Source organism: Chelonoidis abingdonii, chromosome 9 (genome assembly GCF_003597395.2).
Source record: "Chelonoidis abingdonii isolate Lonesome George chromosome 9, CheloAbing_2.0, whole genome shotgun sequence".
In the NCBI taxonomy this organism is placed as follows: Eukaryota; Metazoa; Chordata; order Testudines; family Testudinidae; genus Chelonoidis; species Chelonoidis abingdonii.
The window spans coordinates 31,967,416-31,988,761 of NC_133777.1; the positions used below are offsets into that span (position 1 = coordinate 31,967,416).

The 21,346-nt window shown below is 48.3% G+C and overlaps 1 protein-coding gene across 1 annotated transcript in view; it reads right to left on the reverse strand.

Annotated features, from left to right (window-relative positions):
• FBXL16 (F-box and leucine rich repeat protein 16) overlaps positions 1-21,346 on the reverse strand; it is a 97,312-nt gene that overhangs the window by 20,899 nt on the left and 55,067 nt on the right. The window contains exons 2-3 of the mRNA XM_032774007.2: positions 11,359-12,077; positions 5,364-5,872 (exon numbers count right to left, since the gene is read on the reverse strand). Coding sequence (XP_032629898.1) covers positions 5,364-5,872; positions 11,359-12,063 — 1,214 coding nt within the window. The 5' untranslated portion in view covers positions 12,064-12,077. The remainder of the gene's footprint in view (positions 1-5,363; positions 5,873-11,358; positions 12,078-21,346) is intronic.

The window sequence follows — 21,346 nt, forward strand, 5'->3', positions numbered from 1 at the left end:
GGTACCAAGCCGGATTAGAAAGGCCCAACTCCTACCATCTCATCCGCCACCCCCTCCCCAATTAACCCAGAAAATATCGAAAATTAGTTTTGGCGGCCCTAATTTTTTAAGCCCAACCACAAACTAATGCCACTCCTATAATTATAGAAAACTGTCTCGAACTCATAAATTTTAAAAGACCCTTGTGGAGTACACTATAAACGGATTTAGCCGGCGCCTACAAAGATCAGGGGTCGGTCTCCCACAAGCTTGCTGGAGGGTGAAACAAAACTGCTTTTTAAATGAGCACCTTAAATCAAGTCGTGTGCACAGATAATAGTATACTTGCGAGGTTTGCGAGGCTCGTAATTTAAGGTTTCAACGTGCCAGTAATACATTTAAAACATTTTTAGGAGGTCCTCTAAAAGTCTATAATATATACTGAACGAAGTGGGTGTATGTGAGGAGAGGGTAGCCTCTCAGTAGGTTTGTTGTGGAAAAAGTATCTTAGGTAACGAAAGCTTCATTTAAAAATGCAGAAATTAAAAATAAAGTGTTTCATAACAGCGGCTGCCCTCTGAAAAGAACTCCGCTTTTAAGACGCATAAGGCTACAGGACCCAGCCGAACTTAGATACTTGGCCAGAGAGCAGGAACTAGGCTGAATTTGCAAGTGTTGGCAGGATGGAGAAACCAAAAACTTGGGAGCGAGGATTGCACACTGATTGGAGGATAGGCGTTTCATTGCAGATGCAAAATGATCTAGGACAAAATGGAGAAATAAGTCTGAGGTACTAATGCACGAGTATGAAGCGTTTTAACAAAGACCGCAAATGTCAAAGTGCTAGGTTTTGCCATCTAACTCTGCCCCTAGATCCCTTTCGCCAATTACTCCTTCCTAAAGAGAAAGTCTCTTCCCAATTCTATATTGTGAACCTGATTGTTCCTTTCTAAAGTGGAGCACGTTTGCATTTGGTTTGTTAACTTCATCCTGTTTAACCTCAGAGCGTATTCTCCATTTGTCCGAATATTTTGAAATTATGACACTTATCCTCAAATCAAGTTCATCGCCATCAGTTTGGTATCATCTTGCAACTAAATATAGTTTCTAGCCAAATAATCTAAGGCATGGTCTATCACTATGCGGATTAGAAGATTTACGCGTAAACCAATTTAACGCGCGTGTAGTCCACATAACGAGGCCTTTATATTGATATAAGGGCTCTTTAAGCAGTTTCTGTTCTTCCAATGGAGAGTAGCGGCTAAAATCCGGTTTACTATATGGATCTAGTGTGGCCGCAACTCGATGGTATTGGCCTACGGAGCGGTATCCACGGCACGCATTGTGACCGCTTGGAAGCAATCCGAACTCAATGCAGTGCCAGGTAGAAGGAAAAGCCCGCGGAACTTTTGAGTTTCTATTTCTGTTTGCCCAGGATGGGCTCTGTACATGGGTGGCGATGCAGTTCAAATCAAAAGAGTTCAGCTGACATAGGAGATACTGGCATCTGATGTGCTGGGTATGCGGGACAAATCTATTCTATCAGAGTCATAAGAAGACGAAATGCCAAAAGCAATTTAAAAAAATTCCAGGCTATGATACCAGAGTCCACAGCAGAGGCTGGCGTGACAGCGTAAAACGGAAAGCAAAATGAATGGTGTCATGGGAGGGAGGGGATACTGAGGACATCTCAGCTATCCACAGTCAGCCGTATCGGAGAAAGTTTTGATTCTTTGGTGAAGCTTCCAATGCCTGTTAGGGTAACGTGTCTGGGGTGGTTAGGTATAAGCTTGTGCATGTACGCTGCGCTCCCTGAAAGAAAAGGAAAAAAAATTTTGATTTTTTCGATGTCACCTATGTGCTATGAATGCTGCATGGTAGACTGGGATGCTGGGCAGTGAAGAGAGTATCTGCTCCTTCCTTCCGGTGGCAGATGGTAAATGATTGTATTGTACTCAATCATCTGTGAGTGCTGCTGGCTGGCTGGGGGTGGGTTGGTGTGGCTGGGTAAAATAGGAATGATTCCTGGTCTTCCCAGTAGTGGTACGAGCAGTGGTAACGTATTCATCATAGAAGGGGTGATCCATTCGCCCTCCCTTTATGTGTAAGAAGATTCCTTACTGCCTGCGTAATAGCAAGGGGATGCTGGCTCTCTCCCAAGCCATTTAATGTCTGCTGGATATCATATGGAGGCTGGAGGCTGCTTCCTATTTTATTCAGTAACAGTAGTGTTTTTATTTCGGCTGTTTATTACTCATCAATCAAACAATGGGGGGGGGGGCGGGGGGGGAATTGCCAAGTGAGCCCGGAGGTTTGGGAGAGGGAGAATCTGGGTGGGTTGTTGCAGGACACCCTCTAGAATTGGCATGCGCTCATCGATTATCTGCAGGACTTGCACAGAGGCAGCTTGTGGTCCTGATTCTCTGTACACTTGGCATATTCCTAGGCAGGATGGATATTTTTAGTATATAAAGAACAGATTGACTCAGGGATCATTCGCATTCCTTGTCTTGCACCCCAGCCAACCTCAACCGGGGCACCGATTGACAGTAAGCAGACAGTACAGAATGACAGATAACGCATCATCTCATCATCAATTTACAATGGTGGCAGCAGACAGTAACAGAATGACTTGATACGCATCTCTGCTGTCATGCAAGGCAAAATGGAGCTGCTTGTAGCGTTGCAGTATCACCTCTGTCAGCGGCATCCATACACATACGGTGACAGTAAAAAAGCTGAACGGGCTCCATGGTTGCCAATGCTATGGGCGTCTGCAGGGCAATCCAGGGAAATGGCGTGAATGATTTCTGCTGTGCTTTCCCGGAGGAAGGATGACTGAACGAACATTTACCCAGAACCACCCACGACAATGATTTTTTGCCCAACCAGGCCTGGGATCTCAACCCAGAATTCCAAGGGCAGGGGAGACTGCGGGAACTTGGGATAAGCTCGATAGCTACGCCAACAGTGCAACACTCCAGAAAATCGACGCTAGCCTCGACCATGCAGGCACAGACCACGGAATTAATTGTGCTTAGTGTGGCCGGCGTGCAACTTGACTTTATAAATCTGTTTTACAAAACCGGTTTTATGTAAAATCGGAAAATGCCCGTAGTGTAGAACGTACGCCTAAGTCATTGATGAGGATATTGAACCGACAGTCCCAAACAGACCCCTGTGGAACCCACTTGTTATACCTTTCAGTCAGGATGGGAACCATGGTATGGTTATCCAGCCAGTTATGCACCCACCTTATAGTAGCCCCATCTAAGTTGTATTTGCCTAGTTTATTGATAAGAATATCATGCGAGACCGTACAATGCCTCAACTAAAGTCTAGATACCACATCCACTGCTTCTCCTTAGCCATAAGGCACCCCCGCCCCCCCCCCCCCCCCCCCAACCCCCCCCCCCCCCCCCCCCCCCCCCCCCTCTCTATCCTGTCAAAGAAAGCTATCAGATTGGTTTGACATGATTTGTTCGATTTGTTCTTTACAAATCCAGGCTGGCTATTCCCTATCACCTTACCACCTTCCAAGTGTTTGCAGATGATTTCCTTAATTACTTGCTCCATTATCTTCCCTGGCACAGAAGTTAAACTAACTGGTCTGTAGTTTCCCAGGCTATTTTAATTTCCCTTTTATAGGCACTATATTTGCCCTTTTCCAGTCTTCTGGAATCTCTCCTGTCTCCCATGATTTTCCAAACATAGCTAGAGGCTCAGATACCTCCTCTATTATCTCCTTGAGTATTCTAGGATGCATTTCATCAGGCCCTGGTGACTTGCAGGCATCTAACTTTTCTAAGTGATTTTTAACTAGTTCTTTTTTAATTTTATCTTCTAAACCTACCCTCTTCCCATTAGCATTCACTATGTTAGGCATTCCTTCAGACTTCTTGGTGAAGACCGAAACAAAGAAGTCATTAAGCACTCTGCCATTTCCAAGTTTCCTGGTACTGTTTCTCCCTACTCACTGAGCAATGGGCCTACCCTGTCCTTGGTCTTCCTCTTGCTTCTAATGTATAGGTTGTAATTTCATGTATATATTTGAGGCTGAAAATATGTCCTCATGGCTTAAAGCAAGCTCAGGCAAAAATTCTCCAGAAGCAGAAGGGCAATTCATACCTCATCATGGCATGTAAGGGACAAACCCAGTCCAGCCTCACAGAACAAAAGACACTGGCCTAGGCAACAAAAAAGGATCTGTTGGACTCTCAGGTGAGTCACCCCGCTTCCTTTGGTCAGTTTGGGACTACTATGAGAATGCTCACCTGACTCTGTAGGGGGGTACAAAGCCAAGAGGGAAGAAAGGACATGATAAAAGGGAGAGATATTTGTTGTTTTGCTCTTTCTCTCTCTTCCACCTCCATCTACAGACACCACACCAAGTGACTGAAGCGCTGATCAAAGGGGAGAGCCTGGCTGAAGAGCAACCAGCCAGCCTGTGGTGAGAAGCATCTAAGTTTGTAAGGGCACGAATAGTGTTAAAATCAGCTTAGAATGCATTTTGCTAGTATTTCATTTGACCAAATCTGACTTGTTATGGTTGGACTTATAATCACTTAAAAGCTATCTTTGTAGTTCATCTATTTGTTTATTCTACCTGAAGAAGTGTGTTTGATTTGAAGCATGTCAGACACCCCTTGGGATAACAAGCCTGGTACATACATAAATTTCTTTGTTAAATTGACAGACTCATAAAAGCTTGCAGTGTTTAGCGGGCATAACTGGACACTGCAAGACTGAGGTTCTTAGGGTTGTGTCTGGGTCCAGAGATATTGGCTAGTGTCATTCAAATGCACAATCCAAGAAGCAGCTTTACATGCCAGAGGCTGTGTATGAACAGCCCAGGAGTGGGGGGGTTCTCACAGCACAGCAGCGTAAGACTGGCTCCCAGAGTCAAGGACTGGAGAGACCCATCAGTTCACTGGTCCAGATAACACCAGGGGAATGTCACCGACACCCCTTAGACATGGGCTTGAAGTTCAGGCTCTATGCCCAACCCATCTGAGTCGAGTATAGCAGATCACCAGTCCAGATAACACCAGAAGGGAAAGTCACAAGCTGTTGTTTGGCAATTTCTCCCAACAATTCTTGCTGCTCAGCAGTGCCACTCCAGCCCCAGCCTCTCCCATGAGGAGGTGCTGTAGGGAATGGAGCAGGATCTTGAGTAGTATTGTCCTCACTTCTCCCAGAAGGGGGTGCTATAGAGGAGCTAACTGCTATTCTAATCCCAGCCTCTCACAGCAGGGAACAACAGTGAGCAATGCTAGCTGTACTCCCAGATGCTCCTGTCTCAGCTCGCCACACTAGGGGTTATCAAAGCTCCCACATACCCCCTCCCTGGATGGATCCTGCAGAGGGTTTAGTTACCCACCTACCTGTCAAGCACGAGCTCCTCCAGTTTATGCAGGTCACAGGCGATATACTCCAGGGCCATGTCAGTGATCCGAGGGCACCATGACAGGTCCAAGCTCCTCAGCTTCCGCAGGTTCTCAGCCACGAGCTCCACCCCATCATCAGTCACCTTGGAACAGCCAGAGAGGCTCAGCACACTCAGGTTGGGCAGGCTGTGCACCATGTTGACCACTCCATGGTTGGTGATCTCCCAGCAGGAGCTGAGGCGCAGGGTGTGGGTGGTGTAGCCCTGCTTGGCAGTGAAGTAGGCCAAGGCCGTGTCTGTCACATGGTAGGCCTGCAGATTGAGCTCAGTCAGGTTGGGCAGCAGCTGGGAGATGGCAGCTATGGCATCGTCAGCCACATTGATGCAGTCGCTGACGCTCAAGGAGGTGATGCGAGCATTCAGGCTTGACCACAGGCCGGCTTCTGTGAAGTCATTACAGCCAGAGAGCTCCAGGCGCACCACGCCCTGCATCTGCTCCAGCATAACCTGCCAAGAGACATGCTGTCAAGCGTATGGGCCCTGGGAAATCCCTCTGCCACACTTCATAGATTCATTGAGTTTAAGGCCAGAGGGATCATAACATCATCAAGCCTGACCTCCCATACTTCACAGGTTACTACATTCTACCCATTGTTCAGAACAATAATTGGGGTTAGACTAAAGTTTTTCAATTCTTAGGAGACTAAACTACTGTATGCCACAGGTGCACCAGTGCTCAAGGCCCTAGTAATGGCAGGGAACTGATTAGGTCTGATATGCCTGGATGATACTAGAAAGCGACACATGTCCCATGCTGCAGAGGAAGGTGAAAACCCCCAAGTGAGAAAATTCCTTCCTGACCCCAACCCTGAGAATGTGAGTGAGATACACCAGACAGCCTCCAAGAGAGACAATTTTCTGTACCACCTCAGAGCACCCTTCCAAGCCACATGGCTGTCCCATCTCCGCCTGTGGCCAATCCCTGCTGCTTCAGAGGAAGGAAAAAAACAAACAGACACTCCCCAAAACCCAGAACACACCTGGACAATTGTTCATCAAGCTACAAATCCTTTCTGAGCCCTGCAGGTGACTGGCTGAAGGCCTCAAGTATAAGATTTCTCCTGAGTGGCCTCTGAATCTCAGTTATATGCTGCAATGTGAAGATGTCTCCCTAGCTTCTAGCTAGCTTCTCCTTGATTAGTCTCCAGCCCACCTTCTTCCCTTCCGCCATCCTTCCATGATCAATTCCTGCATCACCTGCCGTCTGGCCATGGAGCCAGGCCTGCCATGTTATGTGTCCTTTTCCATCAAAATGGCTCACATGGTCTCAGACATACAGTGAAACTGAGTGTAAATGAGCCCCACTGAACCAATGCAAATATTTCCCCCAGGACTCAGGGGGCTACCCTCTCTCAGAGCCTCTGCTCTGCTGGAGACATTAGGAACAGCAGATTCACAATGGACCCTGCCAGCAGTTCTGGGTTCTGATCCCTGTGAAATCCTTGAGACCTAAGCTCCGCTGGAGAGTCTGGGGCAGCTGTGTAGTAGGGTTCCAGGATGGGGGTCCAGCCCACCTCATGTGGCAGAGGTCCAGGGTCAGGGAGCTGGTCCACCCCATGGGATCTGGGACAGCCACCTGGACCCTGCAACCTCTGGAGTCCAGGGCAGCCATGTAGCAGGGGTCCAGAGCAGGCAGCCTGCTGCTGCCCTACCACCCAGCCTCTGTGGCCCAGGTAACATATTGTGAGCCACATATGCCGCCCACAATGTGTAATAAGTTGAGAACCACTGCCCCAGACTAAAGGTCTCTGTTAAGGCACAGACACGGTCAGGAATGTATTGCCTTCAAAACAACACGTAAAACACAAATGCTTGATGTACACAGCTGAGCCTCCAACATAACATTAACTCTGCTCCTGGGTCCCTGCCCACACTCCACCTAGACATCACAGTCCTCTTCATTCACATTTCCCCTGTGGTCTCTAGCTCTCCACCATCCCCATCCAGACACTACATTCTGACCAGGATCATCTCTCTCCAGCCTGCTACAGACCAGATGTGAAGCCTTGTCACACCTTGACCTTACCATGTATCCCAGTGGTCACACCCTGCCCCATCTGGCCCACTATCTCTGCTCTGCAGCCAATCCCATGTGTCTGAGGGAGGGAGGGAAGGGGAAGCCCTTCTTGGGACTTCCAGCAAGATGTCATTTTAATGTCCACCTTCTTTCTGTATCCCCTCCCTTTGGGTTAGTCACCAAGTCACATGATGTAGGCTTAGGGAGCCAGGATGCAGCCAAAGCATCTCCCCTTCCTCTGCCTGGGGCCTGCACACTGCTCTGGCAGCAGCCACCCTGGCACTAAGGAATACCAACTTACAAATCTGGGGGATTCTTTCCAGCATGGCGATGGCACTCACTTTCCAAGTGCTCTGAAATACTCCTGATGGGTGGCAGAGATTCCCTGCCCTGTAGCTGATGAAGGCTGGAAGACTGGGAATGGGCTTTATCAGCACACAGCTATGGAAGGCTCTGGTGGAATGGATACATACAGCAGGGTGGACTTCCTGCTTATGGAGCATTGATGAGGAGTCTCCTCGCTGGAAGGGCAGGGGAAATATGGGGCTGAGTTAAGGCTAGCCTTGGAAATGTAACTACACCTTTCCTGTGTGTGTAATAGCAGTGTATAGGAAGATGTTAGCATCCCTTTAAATAGTTGTGAGCCTTCTTGTGGCACTCACTGTGCTTTCCATTTTAGATGGCACCGGAAACCAGCTAGAGCAGCAGGATGGACATAGTCAGGCCTGGCATGCTTGTGTATCTTGATTGCTTTGTATTATTCTTGTTGTGTAAAGAGGAAAAGACACAACAATCCTGGTGGTACTGAAAAGTTGGTCCAGTAGTGCAGGTATTGGTCTAAGACTCTAGAGACCTGGGTTCTATTCCCAAGTCAGCCCCTGGCCTTTTGGATGAACCCTGGGCAAGTCACTTAACCTTTCTGTGTCTCAGTTTCCCCATGTATAAAATGGGGAGAATAATACTTGCCTCCTTTGTACAATGCTGTGGGATCTGTGGATGAAAAGTCCTACAGAAAAGCTAGGTAGCAATATTATTATGGCCAGATTGTTGTAAAGGGCAATGGAGTAAAGGGCTTTTATTCTGCCCTATCAAAGGTTTGTGCCCGGGGACAGATTTTGCTTGGACTGCGGCAAGGAAGTGGAGGAGAAGATGGGGAATCATAGAATTTAAGGCCAGAAGAAACCACCAGACCATCTCGTGACAATCTGACCTCCTGTCCATAAGTCCACTGACATCACCTAGCACTTGCACACTAAACCCAACAATTGAACTCAGCCCAAAGGATTACAGCCCGTGGGAGACTAAAGGAATATGTGTCACAGGCAGAGAAAAGGAGGGACTGATGTGTACTAATGCCCAAGGCAAATGGAATGGCAGAGAAATGATTAAGTGAGATGCACCCAGATAATCTTAGAAAGTGACCTTCATCCACATGCTGCAAAGGAAGGCAAGCCAGAGGAAGGCACTGCCAGTCTGACCTGTGGGAAATTCCTTCCCAAGCACATACAAGGTGATCAGCTAGACCTTGAGCACATGCACAAGAACCAGCCAGCCACACACCTGAGTGAAATAATTCTTGGTGCCATCTCAAAGCCCTGCCACCCAACTCAGTGTCCCATCGCCAGCTGTGGCCATCAATGATTCTTCTGAGGAAGATCAACTCCCCACCTCAGCATACATTGGAAGGGAAAAAAATCCTTCCTCACCCCTGCAGGTGCCTGGCTAAAACCCTGAAGCATTAGCTTTCAGGAAGATAAGCAAAAAAACAGAAGTGAGTCCCAGAACTGTTGAGTCCTGCCCCCTGGGGAGAATGAGGGGAGCTCAGCATGGGGGCCTTGCTCACCTCCATAATGCAAAAGTGCTGCTGAGTACAGAGACTGAGTGATGAGACTGTGCCCTGTCCATAATGATCCACTCAGGCTGACTCAGTTGCTAGGGGATGAGTGTTATGTAATACCATGCAGGCTTTCTCAGCTTGATCCCAAACCTCAGGTGCTCACTCCTTCAGGTACCAGCAAGGGGCAGTGAATCTAGTACAGTAACTCCTCACTTAATATTGCATCTGACATGCATCTGACGAAGTGGGTATTCACCCACGAAAGCTTATGCTCCAATACGTCTGTTAGTCTAAAAGGTGCCATAGGACTCTTTGTTGCTTTTTACAGATCCAGACTAACACGGCGACCCCTCTGATACTTGTCACTTAACGTTGTGGTTATGTTCTTGAAAAATGCGACTTTAAGTAAAATGATAAGTGAATCCAATTTCCCCATAAGAATGAATGTAAATGGGAAGGGTTAGGTTCCAGAGAAATTTTTTTTTGCCATATAGTACAGTACTATAGTTGGGAGGTGCCCCCGCCTTACCCCACACAGGCACAGCCCACTGGCACTGGAGACAATGAGGCAGGCAAGGAGGCTGAAGGTGCTATAGGCTAGGAAAAGCATGTTGCGTAGCAGCGGTGGTAGCTTCCTCTATTCTGCAAGCACCAAGGATGGGGGGGCTCAACCCTTGGCCCGCACACACCACCCCTTCCCCCAAGCCCCCACCTTTAACATGCCTCTTCTCCCCCCCTTACTCTGCATGCCACGTCCTCGCTCCTCCCCCCTCTCTCCCCTGCCTCCTGCCCAAGACAATCAGTTGGCTTGCAGAGTTCAGGAGGCAGGAGGGGGGAGGAGTGCAAACCCAGCAAGCAGGCTCTCCCTCCCTCCTCTGCCTCCTGAACACTGCAAGCCAGCTGATTGCCATGGGCAGGAGGTGGGGGGAGGAGGAGGAAGGCGCTGATCCGTGGGGTCTGCTGGAGGGCAGGAGGCACTGTGTGGGGGGGGGGGTATAGGAGAGCTGATGTGGGGGCTGCCAGCTGTGGACAAAGCAGGCAGCCAAATAATGTTATAGCAAAGCATTGCACAACTGTAAATGGAGCATGTTCTGTAATTGAGCAGGGCTGTAAGATCGAAACAACGTTAAGTGAGAGGATGTTAAATGGGGAGATACTGTCTTCCAACTCTGAGGGAAGATAGTGAGGTGGAACTATGGGGGTGTCAGAAGGAAGCAATCTGTTTAGCTGACACAGATCTGTTTAACTAGCTCCCAGCCTCCCAGGGAAGGGAGGAATCATGGGAATTTGTAGCCAATATATTTGGATACAAAGCATTCTCTCTGGACTGTGGCTACAGAATTAAAGGAGTGTGTTTTCTCTTGCACTGCACTGCACTATGGCAAGTGAGAGTCTGGGCACTTAGGCAGAGGCTCACACCAGCAATCAGAGAGGAGTTAGGCTGATCTTGTGGCTAAGGCACTGGCCTAAACCTTAGGTCTAGTGGATTCAATTCCTTGCTCTACCACAACCTTCCTGTGTGATCTTGGACAATTCACTTAAAATCCCTCTGGGCCTCAGCTGCCCATACGTAACAATGGACATAACAACACTTCCTTCCTGTCTCTTGCCTGAGACTCTGAGATCTTTGGGGCAGTTACGGTGTGTCTATACAGCACCTACCACAATCGGGCCCTGCTCACAATTGGGACCTGAGGTGCTACTTCTCTAATAACAGTCCAGCTGTGGTGTGATTGACCCAGAAATAGCAGGCATGGCTCACTAGAGAGAGAGATTGGATGGAATTCAGACCCCAAAGAGAGGCAGGATTGTTTCGGGGTCATAAGGAATAATGTAATGGAATTCAGCAATGGCAAATTAAGTGAGTTCTATGGGGCTGTGGAAAAGGCTTCCCAGGAAGTGCTGGGAGTACCATCATTTGAGACATTTCAAACCAGACTGGAGAGAAGGCTAGAAAACATGTGACCAGGAAGAACCCTGCCTTGCTCCCGGGAGCTGGACTGCAGTGAACAGGAGTCTTCCATCACTCAGCCGCATCTCGGTGGTTCCCGGTTGCCAGACTGGGGGCAGGAGACCTACCTCAAGCCCTGCGTCCGTGATGGTCGATCTCTTAAGGCTCATGGACTTCACCCCTTTCTTGGACAGGGGGTAGTTGTCAATGAACTCACAAATGTCCAGGTCCGAGACCCCCACCAAACAAAAGCTGTCAAAGCCCCGTACAGCAAAGCCCTGGAGGTTAACAAACTCCTTCTCACTGCTGGGTAGGGTGTTGTAGAGCTCTTTGGTGTGCAGCACTGGTGTCAGGCCTACCCAGAACTTGGACTGGTACAGGACCCGCCTCCACACCTTACACACCTGGGCCAGGACACATTTCTCACAGGCTGAAAAGTACCAGAACAAGCGGTTGAGGATCTTCTCATCCACAGCAAGCTGCCTTTCTGTGGGGGAGCCAGGGTGCCTCTCTGGGGAAGGGTGCTCATTTGTCGGGGAGGCCTCACTCAAGTTCAGTCCCACCATGGAGGTGCTGGAAGGGGATGGCACCCCTGCCAGAGTTGCCAAGGACAGTGGTGATGCCAGACTGGGTATAGGAAGGTCACTGTGATTGGATAAGGCTGGGCTGATGATAGCAGGCATGGAAGAAGGCTGGCACAGCCGGTTTTTCACTGCTGGTGTCCCTTTGGTGATGCTGGCAGAGCCAAGTCCATTGGGCTGGTTGGGGATCTTCACCAATCCATTCCGGGGTAAACATGGGGGCTTGGTGTCACCAGTACTCTGGTTCGACATCTTCTACGGTCACTCTGGAACACAATGGGGAGAGGTTAGAGGGCAGTTCTCCCTCCCAGGTGCCTGTCTGGAGACCTGTTGGGAAAGGAAGGAGCCTGAGATGTACATGGAGACCTAGGGCAAAGCTGAGATGCAAGGCCAACTGATTCTAGAGGTGCTCTAAGAATCTCATCTTGTCCTGCCCCTTCCCTGTGTGTGTTACATCTCCAGAGACTTCCACTGACTATGGCCTTAAATGCTACACCTGGTCTGCACATGGTGGGGCTCTGGCCCAGGGGGCAATGTTGTTCAGTGGACCTGCCCCTCAAGGGCAGTTGGGATATTAATGCTCCAGGACTGCAGTTACCTGGCTGAAGTTCTTAGTTAAAAAAAGGCCTGAACATGCAACTGATCATAGAATCATAGAATCAAAAGGTTGGAAGGGACCTCATGAGGTCATCTAGTCCAACCCCCTGCTAAAGGCAGGACCATTTTCCCTAAATAATCCCAGCCAGGGTGCGGTCTAGCCGGACCTTAAATAGCTCTAAAGATGGAGATTCTACCACCTCCCTAGGTAACCCATTCCAATACTTCACCACTCTCCTAGTCAGAAAGTTTTTTCTAATATCCAGCCTCGACTTCCGCAACTGCAACTTCAAACCATTGCTCCTTGTTCTGTCCTCCGTCACCATTGAGAACAGCCTAGCTCCCTCCTCCTTGGAGCATCCCTTCAAGTAGTTGAAGGTTGCTATCAAATCCCCCTTAGTCTTCTCTTCCGTAGGCTAAATAAGTCTCTCTTCAGAAGTTATGTGCTCCAGTCCTCTAATCATTTTTGTTGCCCTCCGCTGGACTCTCTCCAATTGTTCCACGTCCTTTTTGTAGTGTGGCGCCCAAAACTGGACACAATATTCCAGATGCGGCCTCACCAGTGCCGAATAATCACATCCCTCGATCTGCTGGCAACACTCCTACTAATATAGCCCAGTATGCTATTAGCCTTTTTGGCTACAAGAGCACACTGTAGGCTCATGTTCAACTTTCCATCTACCGTAACCCCAAGATCCTTTTCTTCAGCACTGCTACTTAGCCAAACTGATGCCCAAGGGGGAATGGTTTTATAGGTAAAGGCTATGGCTAAGAGTTTGGAATTCTGAAAACTCATTGCAGGAGGCCCATCCATCAAGAAGGAACATTTTTTTTCTGTCCCTTCCCAGCTGAATCACTCACTTGACCATCAGCCCTACAATGTGAGTCACAACTCTGCAACAAAAGGAATTGGGATTCCATGACTGTAACTGCACAGTGTAGGGATACTCTTGGAGGAAACCTGATGCCTTGTTCTATTTCCACAGATAAGGGGAGCTGAGTGGGAATGGGACAATCCGTCTTGCAGTTTTACTTTCAAACTGCAGCAATCCTGGGTCTCCAGACAAGCCAATCTTTTCCTGTCAAATGTTTATTCCAGCATGTGCCACTAGAGGCCGCCATTCTCCTCCATATATAAGCAGACCCAGTGCAATTCAAAAGGCAAGGACGGGACAATAGCATGAATCTCTATATCTGATGTGTTTGTAGTGGAAGTGGTTAGGGCAGGGGGGTGTGGAGCTCTGAATGGCCTCTCTCTCTCTTTCTCTCTCTCTCTCCCCTTCTCACTGTCATATCTGGGACCAGCATACTGAAAACTCAGGAGCAGACTTTTTTTTGCTGGCAAAAGCCATGATGTTCCAAAGAATGCTTGCCACGCCATCCTCAACTCACCTCAATGAGACCACAGGGCTCTTTGGCCCTGCACTAGCGCCACCACGGCACAATGGGGTGTAATGCTGGGGGGGGCACTCCTCCCTTTGCCACCCTCATGCAATCTCACCGGCTCAATGGGATCCCTCAAGTGGGGAGCTCAGGGCAGAATCTGGACTAAAATCAAACAGTCTTTCCTTCCTTTTTACAATCAGTGGAAGGCAGCACTTAAACATGACCTTTTATCTCCTTGGGTTGGAAAGCAGCACCCCTGTCTCTTTGTTATATGTTTGTACAGTGCTAAGGATACCATAATCCACACAATAAATAATAATGTTCTGAAGACTTCATTCCTGGTGCAAAATAAACCTGTAGAGGAGTAGGGATAAGGTTAGCACAGTTTGATGCTGAGGAGGGTATGGGGTGGGCTGTTTAACTGGGGTCTGATCCTGCTCCAATGGGAGACATTGGCAAAACTTCCATTGGGCCTGATTCATCTATACCAGTGCACACTAGGTGTAAAACACTAGAGAGGAAATCCTGATCCCATTGATGTCAATAGGAGCTATGCCATTGACACAATGGTCTGGGATTTCACCCTCTGTCCTGAATTATTATTTAACCCAAGGCTCTTTGTACCACTCTGGACAGTGACCTTAACATGGGTGTGAATGGAACTGACCCCACTTTGCCCCTCTAGAGCAGTGTCAAGGAGCTTTAGCGTAGATGAGACGCTGGCCCTACCCTACTAATTTAGTAGCATTTTACACCTATCTTACAATGATATAAATGCCTGCCCCAGGTGTGGGGCGATGGAGAACTGGGACCATTGACATAAGAATGTTCATACTTGTATTAGCCACAATGAAAACATATATATGGGCTATGTACCATCATGATTCAGGGCACTAGCTGAGTGCCAGCCATGTTAATGCATAGCTGTCCATCAAGAGCTTTCTTGCACTTTTCTGGGGGCAGCTGATATTGGCCACTATCAAAGACAGTGGATATTTGGTTTGATCTGTTATGACAAACCCTTTGTTCACTGGGCACAGGATGGGGGGCTGGATACTGAGCCCATCCTTCTTCGTTGTAGGAATGTGTGTGTTGAAGGAGAACAGGAGCAAGAACCTGGTGCTGCTCTCAGAGCTGGATTCTCAAATGGGGCAGCTCATTAAGGTGAAGGGCAGGGTCAACACCTGACTCCCTGTCTGAACCAGCCAGTGGGTGGCAGCTGTGAGGGAGGACTGCAAACTGTACCTTGTTAAGAGGTTTGAGAGTGACTGTTGCTGCATGTGCTCCTAGCACCTGGAGGCATCATGCCTGCCCATTGCCATGGGTGGCTAAAAGCAGCAGGGGAGCCCGGAGTTCGCTACCTGTAAGGTTTGCAGAGTGTTATTCTGCATGTCAATCATCCTGTGTGCATTACAAATGAATAAACAGGTATTTTGTTTAAAAATCACTGTAATGGGGATTGCGTGGCTAAGGCACCAGACAGTGCTTGTGGGAGGAGGGGTAAGGACAACATGGCAACTACAGTTTGTTACTAAAAATTGTTGCTTGTTTGGTAGGGGAAGTAGAAGTGGGTGGAAACCTGGGCAGCAGTGACAATGAGATGGTCGAATTCAGGATCCTGATGAAAGAAAGGAGAGCAGCAGAATACAGACCCTGGACTTCAGAAAAGCAGACTCTGACTCCCTCAGGGAACTGATGGGCAGGATCCCCTGGGAGGCTAATGAGGGGGAAAGGAATCCAGGAGAGCTGGCTGTATTTCAAAGAAGCCTCATTGAAGGTGCAGGAACAAACCATCCTGATGTGCAAAAAGAATAGTAAATATGGCACACGCCCAGCTTGGCTTAACAGAGAAATCTTTGGTGAGCTTAAACACAAAAAGGAAGCTTACAGGAAGTGGAAACTTAGACAGATGACTAGGGAGGAGTACAAATGTATTGCTAGCGCATGCAGGGATGTAATCAGAAAGACCAAAGCACAATTGGAGTTGCAGCTAGCAAGGTATGTGAAGGGTAATAAGAAGAGTTTCTACAGATATGTTAGCAACAAGAAGGTAGTCATTGATCCCCAACTAGCTGCACCCAGATGCCCATCCCACCAAGCCCCACTCCCCCAGCACCCAGAGTCCCTCGCTGAGCCCCCACAACCAGATCCCTCCTCTGAGCCCCAACCACCTTCACCTGGAAGCCCATGCAGAGTCACATTGCCCCTGCAGCTGGAACCCACCCCCAACAAGCCTCTGTGCATCCAGATCCCCCACTAGACCCCCCACTGAGCTGCCTCCACCCAGATTGTCCCACACAGAACCCTCTCACCTCACACTTGGATCCCCTGACACTGAGCCCCTCCACACTTAGATCCTGCCTGATTCAGCCTGCCTGTCCCACACCTGGTGCACCTGCCACAGAGGGGCAGGGCTCCAGGGTGTTTCTGGGACAGGCCCTGGCCTTGTGCTGTGTCAGGGTTGGGTGCAGCCTCACTGCTGAGTCCATCTCCTGGTGGCGGGGAGGCTGCAGGGTGATCTCCCACTTTGTGCAGCCAGTGACCTGTGCTCCCCACTTCCATGCTGGAGCCTCTATATTTATTTATTGACAAAACTCCCAGAATTCTGCAGAATTTTTAATCTTTCGGTGCAGAATTTTTTATTTTTGGCACAGAATGCCATCAGGAGTAATGAGTGCAGAAATACCAGAGTTTAGACTGAGACAGAACAGGAAAATGAATGGTGCAGCTGGCTTGACAAACACTAGGTCTATATTCCTATGGACATTCCAGGGATTCTGCCCCATTTCTGATTACTGTTTTCAGGTGGGTTGATCCCAGGTGGGGTGTCATAACTATAAAGGGAAGGGTAACAACCCTCCTGTGTACAATACTATAAAATCCCTCCTGGCCAGAGGCACCAAAATCCTTTTACCTGTAAAGGGTTAAGAAGCTCAGGTAACCTGGCTGACACCTGACCCAAAGGACCAATAAGGGGACAAGATACTTTCAAATCTTGTGGTGCAGGGGAGGCTTTTGTTTGTGCTCTTTGTTTAGGGGTTGTTTGCTCTCGGGACTAAGAGAGACCGGACATCAATCCATGTTCTCCAAATCTTTCTGAACAAGTCTTTCATATTTCACACTTGTAAGTAACAGCCAGGCAAGGCATATTAGTTTATCTTTGTTTTTCTCAACTTGTGAATGTTCCTTTGCTAAAGGAAGGTATCTCTGTTTTGCTGTAACTTTGAAACTAAGGCTAGAGAGGGTTCCTCTGGGCTCTTTAAATCTGATTACCCTGTAAAGTTATTTTCCATCCTGATTTTACAGAGATGATTTTTACCTTTTCTTTTTAATAAAACCTTTCTTTTAAGAACCTGACTGATTTTTCCATTGTCCAAAGATCCAGGGGTTTGGGTCTTTGATCACTTTTGTAACCAATTGGTTAGGATATTGTTCTCAAACCTCCCCAGGAAAGGGGGTGTAAGGGCTTGGGGGGATATTTTGGGGAAAGAGGAACTCCAAGTGGTCCTTTCCCCGTTTCTTGTTAAATCACTTAGTGGTGGCAGAATACCAGGTATTAACCTAAACTGGTAGGAATAAGCTTAGGGGGCTTTCATGCAGGTCCCCACATCTGTACCCTAGAGTTCAGAGTGGGGAAGGAACCGTGACACGGTGGTTGCTTTAATCGCTTTCAAAGCAAAGGGCTGTTTTGGGGCTCTTCTCTTCTGGGAGCCATGCAGCCCAGGCAGGATCTGCTACTTTTAGGCTCTCCCTATCACCTGGTCCCACAGCCAGATGGTGAAGAGAGAAAGGGGGGTGAGGGAGGAAGGAAAGAGCTCATCTCCAGAGCCCAGCCTTTTGCTCCAGCAGCAAGACCAAAGAGAGACACAACTCAGGACTGAACCCTCCACTAAAACCTACTCCAGTTAATTTGGACCTTGCTCTCATGTAAGGCCTTGCCAGCTGTATGGCTGATCCCAGATGATCTCCTTTTGAAGACTTCAACTGATGGTCCTATGACCCTCTTTCTAATTGTCAACAGCATCCCCCCAATTCAGCACCTCTCTTGTCATTTCAGGGGAGCAGTAAGACACTCAGGAGAAAGATGCCTTGGATGAATGGATGGATATTAAGGCCAGACTATACCATTCTGATAATCTAGTCTGACCCCTTGCATAACACAAAACACAGAAACTCTTCCAGTAATTTCCCCATCAAGCCTATAACTGCTGTTTGAGCAATAGCAGAACTATTAGAAAGATATCCAGTTTTGGTTTAAAGTCTTCAAATGATGGAGAATCCATCACATCCTTAGGCAAGATGTTGCAATGGTTAGTTCCCTTCATGGTTAAAAACATGCACCTTATCTCTAGTCTGAATTCATCTAGCTTCAACATCGAACCAATGAATCTCATTATGCCTTTTTCTGCTAGATCAAAGAAAAAATGGTTACTCACCTTTTTGTAACTGTTGTTCTTCGAGATGTGTTGTTCACGTCCATTCCAAACAGGTGTGTGTGCGCCGCATGCACGGCAGCCAGAAGATTTTCCCCTAGCAGCGCTGTAGGATCGGCCTGTGTGCCCCCTGGAGTGGTGCCTCCATGGCACCCTATATAGGGGCCTGCCAACCCTCCACCCCCTCAGTTCCTTCTTGTTGGCACTCCGACAGAGGAGCAGGAGTGTGGGTATTGGAACGGACATGAACAACACATCTCAAAGAACAACAGTTACAAAAAGGTGAGTAACTGTTTTTTCTTCTTCGAGTGATTGTTCATGTCCATTCCAAGTAGGTGACTCACATGCCTGAGTTTAGGCGGTGGGGTCGGAGTTCATTGCCGATTGGAGCACTGCATGGCCGAAGGCTGCATCATCTTGGCCTGGTGTGTGATGGCATAGTGTGACATAAATGTATGGATTGAAGACCACGTAGCAGCTCTGCATATTTCCTGTGTCAGGACCTGAGCCAGGAACGCTGTGGAGGAGGCCTGTGCCCTTGTGGAGTGGGCTGTGATTGGCGGGGCAGGCTCCTTAGCCTGATCGTAGCATTCGTGGTTGCAGGCCGTGATCCATGAGGAGATATGCTGTGATGAGATGGGGAGCCCTTTCATCCTGTCGGCCACAGCAACAAAGAGTTGGATTGATTTCCTGAACAGTTTGTTTTTTTCAATATAGAATGCCAGGGCCCTGCGAACGTCTAGGGAATGCAGCCTATGTGCTGGAGGAGTGTGGCTTAGGATAGAACACAGGGAGAAAAATGTCCTGACCCCTGTGGAATTGGGAGACCACCTTAGGAAGGAACGCTGGGTGTGGTCTGAGTTGGACTTTGTCTTTGTGAAAAACAGTGTATGGAGGCTCAGATATCAGGGCTCTGAGCTCTGATACCCTCCTGGCCGAGGTGATAGCCACGAGGAATGGAACCTTATAGGAGAGATACAGTAATGAGCACGTAGCCAGGGGCTCGAAGTGGGGCCCTGTGAGGGCAGAAAGGACCAAATTAAGGTCCCAGGACAGGACAGATTGTCGAGTATGCGGGAAAAGCCTATCCAGGCCCTTGAGGATGCGACCAACCAATGGGTTGTCTTCAACAAGAAGAAAGTCAAGGAAAGTGTGGGCCTCTTACTGAATGAGGGAGGCAACCTAGTGACAGAGGATGTAGAAAAAGCTAATGTACTCAATGATTTTTTTGCCTCTGTCTTCACAAACAAGGTGAGCTCTCAGACTGCTGCACTGGGCAGCACAGTATGGGGAGAAGGTGACCAGCCCTCTGTGGAGAAAGAAGTGGTTCGGGACTATTTAGAAAAACTGGATGAACACAAGTCCATGGGGCAGGATGCGGTGCATCCGAGGGTGCTAAAAGCGTTGGCAGATGTGATTGCAGAGCCATTGGCCATTATCTTTGAAAACTCATGGCGAACGGGGGAGGTCCCAGATGACTGGAAAAAGGCTACTGTAGTGTCCATCTTTAAAAAAGGGAAGAAGGAGCATTCGGGGAACTACAGGCCAGTCAGCCTCACCTCAATCCCTGGAAAAATCATGGAGCAGGTCCTCAAGGAATCAATTCTGAAGCACTTAGGGGAGAGGAAAGTGATCAGGAACAGTCAGCATGGATTCACCAAGGGCAAGTCATGCCTGACTACTAATTGCCTTCTATGAGGAGATAATGGCCTGTGGATGAGGGAATGCAGTAGATGTGTTTTTTAGCAAAGCTTTTGTTACGGTCTCCCGTATTCTTGCCAGCAAGCTAAAGATTGGATAATTGGACTATAAGGTGATTAGAAAGCTGGCTAGATCATCGGGCTCAAAGGTAGTGATCAACAACTCCATGTCTAGTTGGCAACGGGTTTCAAGTGGAGTGCCAAGGGTCAGTCCTGGGCGTTTTGTTCAATACTTTATTAATGATCTGGAGGATGCGTGGACTGCACTCCAGCAAGTGTTGCAGAAGAACTAAACTTGGAGAGTGGTAGATATGTGGAGGTGGAGGATAGGATACAGAGGGACCTAGACAATTAGAGGACTGGGCAAAAAGAAAGCTGATGAGGTTCAACAAGGACAAGTGCAGAATCCTGCACTTAGGACGGAAGAATCCCATTCACTGTATAGACTAGGGACCGAATGGCTAGGAAGCAGTTTTGCAGAAAAGGACCTAGGGGTACAGTGGACGAGAAGCTGGATATGAAGTCAACAGTGTGCCTTTGTTGCCAAGAAGGCTATGGCATTTTTGGGCTGTATAGGAGGGGCATTGCCAGCAGATCTAGGGATGTGATCATTCCCTCTATTCGACATTGGTGAGGCCTCATCTGAAGTTCTGTGTCCAGTTTGGGCCACACTACAAGAAGGATGTAGAAAAATTGAAAAGAGTCAGCAGAGGGCACAAAAATGATTAGGGTGCTGGAGCACATGACTTATGCGAGAGGCTGAGGAACTGGGATTGTTTAGTCTGTAGAGAGAAGTGAGGGGGGATTTGATAGCTGCTTTCAACTACCTGAAAGGGGTCCAAAGGGATGGATCTAGACTGTTCTCAGTGGTACTGATGACGAACAAGGAGTAATGCTCTCAAGCTGCAGTGAGGGAGGTTTTAGGTTGGATATTAGGAAAAACTTTTTCACTCAGAGAGTGGTGAAACACTGGAATGGGTTACCTAGGGAGGTGGTGGAATCTCCTTCCTTAGAGGTTTTTAAGGTCAGGCTTGACAAAGCCCTGGCTGGGATGATTTAGTTGGGAATTAGTCCTGCTTTGAGCAGGGGATTGGATTAGATAACCTCCTGAGGTCCCTTCCAACCCTGATATTCTATGATTCTATGGGTTTGCAAAGACTGAACTACTGTTAGCTCCTAGGTGGAATGTGGAGATGGCCGCCAAGTGGACCCGAACCAAAGAGACGGAAAGACCCTGCTGTTTCAGATGAAGTAGGTAGTCAATGATGAGTGGAATCGGAGCGAGCAATGGAGCCTGTCCCTGCTGTTCTTCCCAGATGGAAAACTGTTTCCACTGGGCCGTGTATGTGGCCCTGGTGGAGGGTTTCCTGCTACCAAGGAGGACTTGTCTAATCTGCTGTGAGCATTGCATTTCTACCA